At 34.0% G+C, this 12,799-nt stretch overlaps 1 protein-coding gene and 1 long non-coding RNA gene across 2 annotated transcripts in view; one reads left to right on the forward strand and one right to left on the reverse strand.

The window, feature by feature from the left end:
- LOC120583297 (uncharacterized) overlaps window positions 1-1,111 on the forward strand; it is a 52,252-nt gene extending 51,141 nt beyond the window's left edge. The window contains exon 4 of the long non-coding RNA XR_005647760.1: window positions 797-1,111. This is a non-coding gene — a long non-coding RNA (uncharacterized LOC120583297). The remainder of the gene's footprint in view (window positions 1-796) is intronic.
- COL24A1 (collagen type XXIV alpha 1 chain) overlaps window positions 1-12,799 on the reverse strand; it is a 288,275-nt gene that overhangs the window by 35,153 nt on the left and 240,323 nt on the right. Inside the window, exons 49-53 of the mRNA XM_039838730.1 lie at window positions 5,949-6,056; window positions 4,271-4,378; window positions 4,126-4,179; window positions 3,483-3,545; window positions 363-416 (exon numbers count right to left, since the gene is read on the reverse strand). Coding sequence (XP_039694664.1) covers window positions 363-416; window positions 3,483-3,545; window positions 4,126-4,179; window positions 4,271-4,378; window positions 5,949-6,056 — 387 coding nt within the window. The remainder of the gene's footprint in view (window positions 1-362; window positions 417-3,482; window positions 3,546-4,125; window positions 4,180-4,270; window positions 4,379-5,948; window positions 6,057-12,799) is intronic.

Here is a 12,799-nt window from a genome sequence, read left to right on the forward strand (position 1 = left end):
AAAGGCTCAGATCTGCACTTCTTTTGCTATCCTCTTTCCTTCAGAAAACTGATTCTTTTTATTGCGGTAGCAATCACCTCTATGCTTATGATACTCAACCCTTTCTCCCTAACGGCAGTTCTATTTTTCCTTTCTCAACTCCAGTTTTAATGCCTATCTCACTATATACACCTTCTTCATTACATGTATGATCTCTAAGGTCTCAGGAATCATCTTTCAGATGAAAGCGTACATCTATTTTTGCCCTTTGCTTCTCAAATACCCAGGGTGATCCTTTGTGGATTACTGTAGAAATAGGATTAAAGAAAAAAAAAAAAGAGTATGGAAAGAAAAAAAAGAGATCTATATTGTGATAAACTTACAGTTCTACCTGTTGGGCCTGTTATACCTTCTCTGCCAAGGGGGCCAGTGTTTCCCTGTTGGGGTAAAAGGAAAACAGTTAGTCTCGTTGTCAGTATAATTCAGAAAAATTATAGAAAATTTCTTGGGCAATGGTAAAAGAGTCCATGTCTGTATAATTTCAGTTTTTATTATATAATTTTATAGTATTAGCAGAAATCATAGTAATTTTGATTCGTGGTCTGTGACATGATTCTGCAATTACTATAGTTTTCTATCAGGAGCATTATATTGGTATAATTTCTAATAAACTGATAAATCAGCATTACAATTTTTATGTGTTGGTAACTTCGATGATTCCATTCTATATGTGTGTCATTACATAAAAATGCAATTACTTTACATGAAAAAGACTACATAGAATGATTAACAAAATTTTTAATAAATTCCTTTACAGATGTTGAAGGAACAGATGCTTGAGTGGCACGCAGCATGGAATTGAGAGAAAATATGAGAAAGAACCAGAGGGCCTCATATATGACCAACTAAATTTCAGTTTCTTCATCTGTAAAATAAGAATGCCTACTTCATAGAACCATTGTGAAAATTAAATGTGATAAATAATTTTGAAACTGTAAGGTACTATTTGATTATTAAGATAACCTTAAATAAGTTGGACCTCTTGTCACTTCTTCCCAAACTAGGTATGGAACCTATCATTTCTTAATGAATACAAAATACCTGTTTCAATTATTTTCCTTCAACCTCCACTTCCAAGTCTACTGGTTGCAAATTTAGACTTTCTTCCTCGCACTTAACTTGGAATTCATAAATATAGATATCTAAGGTTTTTTCTTTTTCCACCTCCTGCCAAGGTACAGAAAATACTATCGATTGAGATAATAATAATGCCACTCAGTTTACCAACAGAGTAAAATTTTAATATTAAGTTGGTTTGGAAAGAGAGAAATGAGCTGATATTCCAAGAGTAATCCAATAGAATAACTTTTAAACACAAAGATTGACTTTAAATGATAAATAACCATGGCACCCAAATCTCAGAAATACACAATTCAATCAGACTTGATTTCTTAACCTAATCAAATATATCCTCCAGACTGGCTTATCACTGAACAAAAAAGTCAAGAAAGTTTTAATCTAATAAACTTGACCATGATCCAATTCCCTGAAATTATGATTTGTTAAAACAATGGGGAGGTATACATGGACTCTAGAAAAAGTAGATCAAAAGAGCCCCAAATTGTCTGTTTATCTATGTGTCCAAAACATGAGGTACAATAATCGGTACCAGTTAACTACAAACTTACATTTTTGAAATGGAGGACAATGCATCTAGATTTCTTACTTCAATTAATTTAATTTACTTAATCACCAACATTTATTATTTAATGAGCAGGAACTAGGCACTAGGACACTTAATGTCTATTCTAGATCTTATGAAATTAGTAAGCAACCTTCTAACATTATTTGGTCAAACAGATGTGGATTCAAATTCTAGCTCCTATACATACTAGCCGTATGCGGTCTTGAGCAAATTACCTTTCAGAGACTCAGTTTTCTCATCTGCAAAATAGAGATAATAGTATCTTTCACAGGATTTTTATGAGGATTAAATAATATTAGGGACACAAACTGTACACCAGTACCTGGTACATAATAGTCTTCTGCTAAATATTAACCTATCACGACTTTTCATCTGTCTCTGTAATGACTTAACGAAGGATTATCTGCACTTATAAATTAGTACTTGTGAGCTAGTTACCAGAACTTTAATACTGGTGAGTTGATAAAATTTTTGGAGCTGCAAAGCAATATAGGCTCAGACCCTGTCCTGCAGAGACCCAGCACTTGGTAAGGCTCTATTTAGTGCAGATGAAAGGTAGGCAGCCAACTTTTCTTTGATAATGTCAAGAAAAGATTTAATTAATTGAGAACTCAGTAAAATTAGAATGAATGAATTTAATTAGTGGGGAACTTAATATATATAAGAACTTAAAGCAATATTTATCATAGAGAAGCCTATCCATATATAACTCACTTGTGGATAATCAAGAATTGGACTTTACATAACAGCACCAAATTTCCATGGTTCTTTAGAAATCATAAAAATAACTAATAAATTTGTACCTGAAGGAATGTTGAGAAGGGTCTTTAAGTAAACATTTCCCCTGACAACACTGCTCTTTGTGTTATTGAAAATAATTTATTATAGGAGCTATTAGAGAAGGAGTACAGAATTTCAAAAATTTGACTTTTCATTTAATATTCTGCAAAATACAGTGGTTGGCAGTTTTACAGTTCTCTTTCAAGATTCCTGTCTCTTCCATCTGAACCGCTTTCCTTCTTCCTCTGTGCTGACTCTCTCCTAGCAACCGCTGTTAGTTACAGAGGTGCTACTACTATAGTCAAACCACTGTTTGGTATTTTATAACTTTTTTTTCTTTTTGGTTTTATAGATCATCTTATGAATTAGGAGACTATGGCTAATAAAAACAAAACAAAAATAAATAAATAAAAATACAAGCAATAAAACCCCTAACCAGTAGCCGCTGGTGGCTTATCTATTTTATTTATATTCTCCACAGTTCACAATTCCAGGCATTAAGCAGCTAATTGGAGTTCTTCAGACCCTGATCTTTTCAACTCTTTAAGCAGTTCCTCATCACTCTCTGGAGAAACTCAATCCTGAGCTGGGGAAACATAGCTATTGGGAAATGTTTTTCAAAGTGTGGTCTGAGGAGCTCTGGTCACAGGCAAGTCCCCTCCAGGTGGTGCATCAGGGTGGTCTCTGGTTGTGTTAATGATTATGACATGAAGCTGCTTTATGTTTTTGTTCATAATGTGAGTTAATAAATACATTATCCAGTATTCACATTCATTCTGATGTGGTTTGTTTTTAAGTAAAAACTGAGACGTGTGGGTGGTCTATAGGGGTCTTTTGCTCAAATATATGAACCGAAAAGGGTTGAAAACCTCTACATGTGCTTTAATGAGTTTCCACCTTAAAGTAATTTTATTAAATCATTAATCTGGAGTATATTAATTTTAGAGTTCTTAACCTTAATTCCTACAATTGGCAAAGAACCACAATTTGGGGGCAGGTAGAATGACTTTACACTTACTCTCTGTCCAATAGGACCTTTAGGACCTGATATTCCAACAATGCCAGTGGCTCCCTCAGGACCCTAGAAATATCAGAAAAAAACAAAAAGTCAAAATCTTTAGCTCTGTAGATACGCTTTTATCAATGAAATAATATACCAAAATACTAAGAATTGCCTTCTAAAAAATGGAATGTGATAGTTAATGATATGCATCCTAACGTATTTTGGAGGAATTGTACTTAGGTCTGCAATTTATTCTGAAATACACCAAAAATAGATTGAGAAAGGGAGAGATGGATAGATGGATATGTACATGATAAAGCAAGTTGAGTAAAATGTTAATGGTAGAATCTCAGTAATAGGTATATGGGTGTTCACTTATTCTTTCAACTTTGCTGTATGTTTGAAAATTTTCATAATAAAATGTTTGGGGAAAATGGAATGTGAGGGTAAAAGCAAACTATTCAATATAATTGCTAGAAAATATATAGCTACATAGGCTTTATAATTAACATATTCAAATCTCAAATATATAACTCTGTACCAACAGAAAATTTGCAGATTAAAAAAAAAAGCCTAAATCAGAGACCAAATATTGGTATTTCAACATCTTTTTCTTTCTAGATAGCTAGAAGACTAGCAGCAAATTATGTAAACATACTTTGGGACCTGGGAATCCTTGGAAACCTGTCAAACCGTGAACACCATGTTCTCCCTGCAATGTGAATAGACACAAAAATCATTATTGTGAATGGTGGCCTCCTCCATAAAGTAAGTGTTTAGTGAATGTCTGAGTTGGCACATACAGGCTGCCCTTTCAGGCCGGGCTCTCCACATGGTCCTTGATCACCTTGTGCTCCCCGGTGACCTCTTTTACCTTGAATTCCAGGTTGACCAGGTAGCCCCTGTTCACCCTATGGACAGGATGAGAAAAATGATCTTGACTTTTGAACATATTGGCTTTTAAATTGGTTAATCCTTAGCCATAGTACAAGGCACTGAGGAATCAAATTCTGCATGATGATTCTCCTCACCAATATTTTCCACATAAGTAACATTTGATTATAATAAACAAGAAGTGTGGCAGTGGGAAAGAAAATTCCAGAGACTGCAGTCCTAAGTGTGGAAAGAGGAAGGAAAAGGGCACCTACAAAACTAGGAGGAAAATATTGGGGTTACAGAGAGGATGGTGAGGGTTTGGTGTGTGTGTTTATATGTGATGAAACTTGTATTTTATTTGAATTGATATTATTTTGCTGTGTTTTCTTTATCATACAGAGATATCGGCTACCTGACACCAGAAACAAAGCAGTCTCCTGAAATGTAAACCTTAGTGCTTGCCACAATTATCTTTTCGATTCTATCATTAAATGTCCATTATCCCTTTCCTAAGGTATAAGCCCTTTGATAGAAGCCTTCTTTAGCCCCTAAAATTTCACTGTAAAGATATATTTAATCACCATTATTTTATTTTTAAAAGTCAAGTATATTTATTTATTTATTTATTTAATTTATTTTTTGAAATGAGAGTAGCAACATCTTTCACGCCATTTCTAAAAATAAACTCAGGAATCAGATGGAGTTTAGAGGTATGTTAATGGAAACATAATGCTTGGTAGACTTTGACCAAAGTCTTTAAGATTAGCAAATTATCATTTCTGTCTTGAGAAAAGATACAGCTTTGGGACTTGACAATGAGGATTCTTTTTATTGCAGATTCACCAATAAGAGGAAGGGATCTCTCTTAATTCTCTTCCTAGTTTTAACATTTGCTCAGTCACCTTGAAAATAGAAATACTCATGGTATAAACATTAACAGAAGGCTCAAATTGTAAACAGTAAGTAACTTGGTCATCATTTTCAGTTTACCTCTGTGAGTCAGAATATCCGAAAATTCTTTAGAAGTGTAACTGTGAAAACCAAATTCAGAGCGAATAATAATGAGGGTGCCAGTGTTATAATCCTAGGTTTTTATGAAACAGCTTTCAGCCCTGGACTAATGGTCTTTGTTGTCTGGGTCAATTCTGCATTGAGATAATTCTAAGAGAGGTTTGTTTGGAAAGCCTGCTGACGTGACAATACTCTATGCAATGAATGTTAATGCAAGATTTGATTACTATCAATCACTCTGGCTCTAAGAAATAATCTGTACTCATCAGATTTATTAACTTGTTGGTTATGTTCAGACTTAGAGGCACAGAAAGTATACTTGAGAAAGTAGGTACTTGGAAGTAAATAAAATTTTCCTGCTTTAGAGGAAAAGATGGATGACGGAGAAGGAAGAAAAATAAAAATGAGTCAAAGAGCATTTTTCAAAGCATCACCAGTTCTAGGTTAACAAGTTGTTTTGGCAAATAACATGTACTGTAGCTATCATGGGAGATGGATATCTTAAGGCCATATACTTTCCTTTCCTCCTAATGTGTTTCTATCATTAGCTAAATAATAATACTGCTCATCTATCAGAACAAAATATTAAAGTACCTTTGGGCCTAGTGTTCCTGGGCTTCCTGGCAGGCCTGATGAACCCTTTGCTCCTTGAGGACCTGGAGACCCAGCCACTCCTGTTTTTCCTGGGCTGCCTCTGATGCCCTAAATAACATAGATAAGAAATGAAAACTGAGGCAGTTCCTAAAAATCCATTCTGAGGACTCAATAAATGTAGGAGGGGTTGGTGTTTTGAAAGGCTGTTGTTGACACACTGGCCAGGTTTGGGAGTTATCCTGGGCTTCTTTCCCAAATAAGTGAAATGCTTAAATAATGTTTTATTTCACCTAAAATCTCTAATTATAGTTAAATTAATAATCTTGGGTTTTTAAAATGAAAATATTGAGGCAGTACAAAATATACCAGTACTTATTGACTTAAGTAGACTATGTGTGAAGTATGTTTGTTGTATTCTAACTTTTTGTATTATATTCTGGTGTACATGACAACTCTAATAACTAATTAATGTCTCCTTAAAAGGAATAATATTCTGATGGATGTCAACTAAACTTATTCTGGTGCTCATTTCTCAAAATATACATAAATTGAATCATTATGCTGTATACCTGAAACTAATATAATGTTATATGTCAATTATATCTCAATAAAAAGGAGGAATAATCTATTTCTGAATCACACATGATTCTAGAAGATTTACTACAAACAATTTCATTGGCAATAAAGTTGAATAAGCAAGCAGTATTTCCTCAAAGTCAAATCCTAAAATAAGATTGGAAAACTATGATTTACAAGCCAAAATCCAATCCATTACCCATTTTTGTAGAGCTCATGAGCTGAGAATAGTTTTTACATTTCTATGTTTTGAAAAAAATCAAAAGAAGAATATTTCAAGGCGTAAAAATTATATGAAATTGTAATATCAGTTTTATTGGAACACAGCCATGTTATTTCACTTATGGATCATATATGGACATTTTGCACCCAAGGCAGAGATGATAGTTGTGGCAGAGACTGTATATGGCACTTACTGCTTTGAACTGCTGCTTGCTGCACTGCAAATTGCAGTGATAAAGATATAACTTGACAGTGTTTCAGGTAGAACATATGCTGACTTACTGTGACATTTTATTTTATTTATTTTAGTACCAGTGCATATTGGTCATGTCAAAGCAACAACAACAACAACAAAAAAGTAGACTTGGAATGCTGTGTTTTTAAAGCGCAGTGAAATGCAGATTATCTTCTTATCAAATTAGATGTCAAAGCTTTGTGTTTATTCTGCAATGACACTAGAGCTATGCTAAAAAAGAAAATACAATATATGTCAATGTTATCAGTTCAAACATTTGACACAATATTCTCATGTCACAGGAATGTGACAGTTAGAAAAATTAGGACATTTAAAATTAAGTATTTTATCACAACAGAATTTCTTCACAAAAAGGTGAAAATGGAGTTGCAACTGATGTGAGTTTCTAAGTGGTACATTTCTTAGCCCAGCAAGAAAAGTCATTTATTGATAGTGACTTAATTAAAATGTGCAGCAAAAATAAACCTGTTTAAGATTGTTAGCCTATTGGCAAGAACAGTTGCTTAAAATGTTGAGGACATCAGAGCAGCATTAATAGTCAATTTAAAAAAAGGAAAATGTTTTTGAGTGGTTTTCCTTGCCTCTTGATGAATCGAAAGGTTTCAATAAGTAGTTTCCCCTTTTCCAAGGGGGATTCATTCTAATACACCAAGTGGATACCTGAAACCACAGATAGTACTGAACCCTATATATAGTATGTTTTCTCCTATACATACATACCTATGATGAAGTTTAATTTATAAATTAGGCACAGTAAGAGATTAACAACAATAATCAAAAATAGAACAATTATAGCAACATAGTATAATAAAAATTATCTGAATGTTGTTTCAAAATATCTTATTGTACCGTACTCGCCTTCTCACTTTTTAAAAGAAGCATTTTATAGCTTCTCTTTGGCATATCCAAATTGCCACATCACTATTCTTGTGCTTTGGAACTATTGTTAGGGAAAATAAGGGTTACTTGAACACAAGCACTACCATAATCAACAGCCAATCTGATAACTGAGATAGCTACCGAGTGACCGATGGGTGGGTATATAGTGAGGAGACACTGGACATGAAGATGATTCATGTACTGGATGGGATGGAACAGATAGTGTGAGATTTCATCACAATACTCAGAATGGCATGCAATTTAAAACTTAAAATTGTTTATTTCTCAAATTTTCCATTTGATATTTTTGGACTGCAGTTGACTGTGGATAACAGAAAGTGAAACCATGGATAAAGGGGGGGCTGCTGTATACTATTCAGTTGTTAATCTGAGTACCAAGTGATGAAGAATTAACCTGTATGGATATTTTGTGAAGAATATAGGTTAGAATATTTTTGAAGAAGTTAAAAACACTAAATAGTACAACCTGAAGTGAAATCTGTTAAGGTCTTATAAAACTGATAGCAACGAACCAAAAAAAGACTCATTGGACAAATTTACAAAACTTGTGAAAATGTAAGGTGTTTACCATGAGGAAAACACGTGAATCTTGCATGTGTTATTAAACCAGTAGAGTCAACAGTGAACTCTACTGACTCTCGTAAATTTAATATTCATTAGCTCTGTGAATTTTTTTGTCAAAATAGAAACTGAATATCCTGACTATAATGTAGTAGTTTTATGGCTTACCAGGGAGAAAATTTAATTGAGATATTTTTGAGACTGAGATTGAAATTTTTTTGAATGAGAAAAATCATCCTTGACCTTTATTATTGAATGAAAACTGCTTTAGAAATTAGATTTTGCTGCAGACTTTATAATATTTAATAATGAATGCAACCTAAAATTGCAAGGCAAGACAATGCTTACATGTGAAACATATACTGTAGTAAAGTCATTTTGTGAAAACTAATGTGTGAATCACAAGTAATGTCAACTAAATTTATATACTTCCTGTGTTGTCAAAAATTAAAACAAAAAGTGAGACCTCCATTTCCACACAAATTTGCAGTGGGTAGATTTTTCTGAGCTCAAACATTTCGGCAACATTTTTTAGACCTAGATGCAAGAAATTTCTATATTTCAAAATTCATTTAACTGTGCAATTGAAGAGTTTCCACCTAACCTTCAATAGGAAATGAATAATCTACAATGTAAATATATATGCTAGAAGCCAAATATCAAGAAAAGATCTAATAGAAGTTTATAAATCCCTTGAAAGCAGTAAATATTTTCAATTAAAATTACATGTTTATGAATTCCAGTATTTGGCTCTATCTATCTATGTGAACAAAATTTCCAAAGATTAAATTTGTAAAATATGCAAAATCTCATGACAGGTCGGAATTACCAGATGAAAAGAAAATTGTGATGATTGGAAACTGTAATAAGCTAAATCTTATCCCACTCCAAAAGAATTCTATTTTTTTTTCTCAGTAGGCTTGTATTACAACAGATTATACTAATTTATAATAATTACTTTCTCTCTTGCTACATAAATTCTTAAGTAATATCATTGAGTTTGCTTTTTGCCCTGGAAAGAGAAAAATAGTTACTAATATTTACAGAATAATTTTGCTGACTCTTGTTCTAAGAGATAACTGCTACTTTCTGACTTGATTCTTGGGATACTAAATTGGGTTATGCAATTGTTCTTTTGTGCATTCTATAAATATTTGTTGAATATCATCTATGTGTATGGAAGTTTACCATGGGAAGCCCTGTGGGTAATACAAATACAGTTTTTGTTTTCAAGAAGTTTAAAATTAAGTGAAAAAGATAGAATGTAATATATAAATAATTATAATTAAGGCAGAAATATAAAAAAATGCTATATGAGAAGAGAGATATAAAGTAAATAATATAGAAGTTCTGTGGGGGAAGTTATCTTTGATGCTAATTGGAAAAAGAAAATACTGAGAAGGTAGGGTGGATTATAAGATAAAGATATTGCCCTTAAAGTTATAAATGTGGTAGGAGAGATGATCTGCTCAAGATAGGCTAGAGTCATTTCTGTAGAAGGCTTGGTTATGAAAATAGGATTTAAAAGATAAAGCCAATTTTGAATTTAATACTAAAGCATCCCCCCCATCCGCCCCATACTATTTCCTCTACACTATATCATCAGATATCTTTTTATTCTTTAACTGTGGTAAAAAAGAATTCAATATATTTTTAAAATTACCTTTTCTAAATAGATTTTCTTTCTTCATGACCACAAAACTCACTAAAATAATGAATAGCATGTATTTTATATCACTAAGTGCTTACAAGGAGAAATCTATCACCTATAGTAATGGTTCCCAACCTTTTTGGCACCATGGACTGGTGCTCCTATGAGAACCTAATGCCTAATGATATGAGGTAGAGCTGCGGTGGTGATGCTGGCACTGGGGAGCGGCTGCAAATACAGATGAAACTTCGCTTGCTTGCTTGCCACTCACCTCCTGCTGTGTGACTTGGTTCCTAACAGGCCACAGACCAACACCAGTTTGCGGCCCGGGAGTTGGGGATCCCTGATCTATAGGATATAGGTTCACATTCCTTAGCTTGACCTTTAAATTTTTTTTTGTTCCAATCTACAATGACTATTTTATCTCTTACTATTTCTCTGTATAAATAGCTCTTCTATTTGTAAGGAACCATTATGACATCAAAGTCCTTACAGATGGAGGGAGGAAGGGAGGAGGAATAAAAGAGAGGAGGGAGAGAGGGAAGGGGAAAAGGAGGAAGGGAGGGAGGAGGGAGAGGGAGAGAGAGAGACAGAGACTGGAAGGAAGGGAAGGAAGGAAGGAAGGAAGGAAGGAAGGAAGGAAGGAAGGAAGGAAGGAAGGAAGGAAGGAAGGAAGGAAGGAAAGAAAGAAGGGAGGGAGGGAAAGAGAGAGAGAAAGAAGTCAAAAATCCACACTGGGGCAGAGAAGAAAACATAGGTACTAAACTCATGAACCTTGGATTTAGAGAGGGTTTTATGAATTTAACCTCAAAGGCAAGGGAAGTAAAAGCAAAAACAAATGAATAGGACTATATCAAACTAAAAAGCTCTGTACAACAAAAGAAACCATCAACAAGGGAAAGAGTCGACCATCTGAATGGGAGAGTATATTTGCAGACAACACCTCCGATAAGGGCCTAATTTCGAAAATATATAAAAAACTCATACAACTCAACAGTAAAAAAACAATTTGATTAAAAAATGGGCGGAGGACCTGAACAGGCACTTCTCTCAAGAAAACATACAAATGACCAACACATATGAAAAGAGGCTCAACTTTACTAGCTGTTAGGTAAATGCGAATCAAAACCACAATGAGATACTATCTCACATCTGTTAGAATTACTATTATTAACAGGACAAATAATAATAACAAGTGTTGGAGAAGTTGTGGGGGGAAAGGAACCTGCCTACACTGCTGCTGGGAACATAAATTGGTACAGCCACTATGGAAAATAGTATGGAGGTTTCTCACAAAACTAAGAATAGGATTACCATGTGACTCAGCAATCCCACTTCTGGTTATTTACCCCCAAAACTTGAAAAGATTTATCCACAAAGATATATGCACCCCAATGTTCATAGCAGCATTATTCATAGTGACCAAGACATGGAAACAACAGAAGTGTCCATCAATAGATGATTGGATAAAGAAGACATGGGACATAAAGGCAATGGAATATTACTCAGCCATAAGAAAAGATGAAATACTGCTGCCATTTGAGACAACATGGATGGATCTTGAGATTATCATGCTATGTGAAATAAGTCAGACAGAAAAAATTGAGGACCATATAATTTCCCTCATATGTGAGACATAAAACTGAAAGTAACATGACAAACAAACAGAGACTCATGGACATGGACAGTGGATTAGTGGTTACCAGAGGGAAGGGGTAGGGGGAGTAGAAAGGGTAAAAGGGGTCAAATATTGGTGATGGAAGAAAATCTAACTTTGGGTGGTGAACACACAATGCAATATATATAAAACATATTGTTGATGTGTACACTTGAAACCTATTTGATTTTATTAACCAATGTCACCCCCAATAATTTTAATTAAAAAAAAAGAAAGAAAAACAAGGAAAAAAAATCACTGGAGCTAAGGGAGAAAAAATCCACATTGTGGATTTAGGATTTAGAATTAGAGTGGTGTGTTCTTGCACCTTATTCTAAATACATTAACCTACTCTATTTCTTTCATCTTGCTTCTTATTATGTGTTTTACATTGATTTATTTAATTTGGTCTGTGAGCATCTTGGTTCATATCTTAGGAATATATTATCTGGCAGTGTACTTTCCATATGAATGATGAGAACCCCAGAGTCAAGAGATGGTGCCATTTTAGAGCCTATCAATGAAAATGAATGCAAATCCAGTCATAGTCATCTGAGATTTTGGGATATAAAATTTCAAAAATGATTAGAAAAGACATAGGTGCTATATCAGTGGCCTGGTTTCTAACAGGAATATGACTTTTTGGAAAAGGCAAGTTTTAAAATCAAAATTCTGATAAATAGCACTCTCTTCAATAAAAACAAAAACAGGTGAAAGTACTAAGGAAACCAATGGCTTGCAGAGAAAGCAGATTGTAAAAGATCATATATAAAATGTGGAAAGAAAGGCATGTAAGCAAGGAACAATACAAATAGACTTAGACCATAAAAGTAGCTCCAGATTTATACTATGTGGAAAGTTAAGTAACAGAATGTAGATCAGTGTAAATACACATGCACACACATATATGTACACACACACATATATATGTGCACACACATATAGTGGGCTGTCTTGCAAGGCTGTGAGTATCCTATCCCTGGATGTATTATAGATGTATTTGATGCCATAGGGAGAGGACATATAGC

This window comes from Pteropus medius, unplaced genomic scaffold (genome assembly GCF_902729225.1).
Source record: "Pteropus medius unplaced genomic scaffold, Ma_sr-lr_union100, whole genome shotgun sequence".
Classification (NCBI taxonomy): Eukaryota; Metazoa; Chordata; class Mammalia; order Chiroptera; family Pteropodidae; genus Pteropus; species Pteropus medius.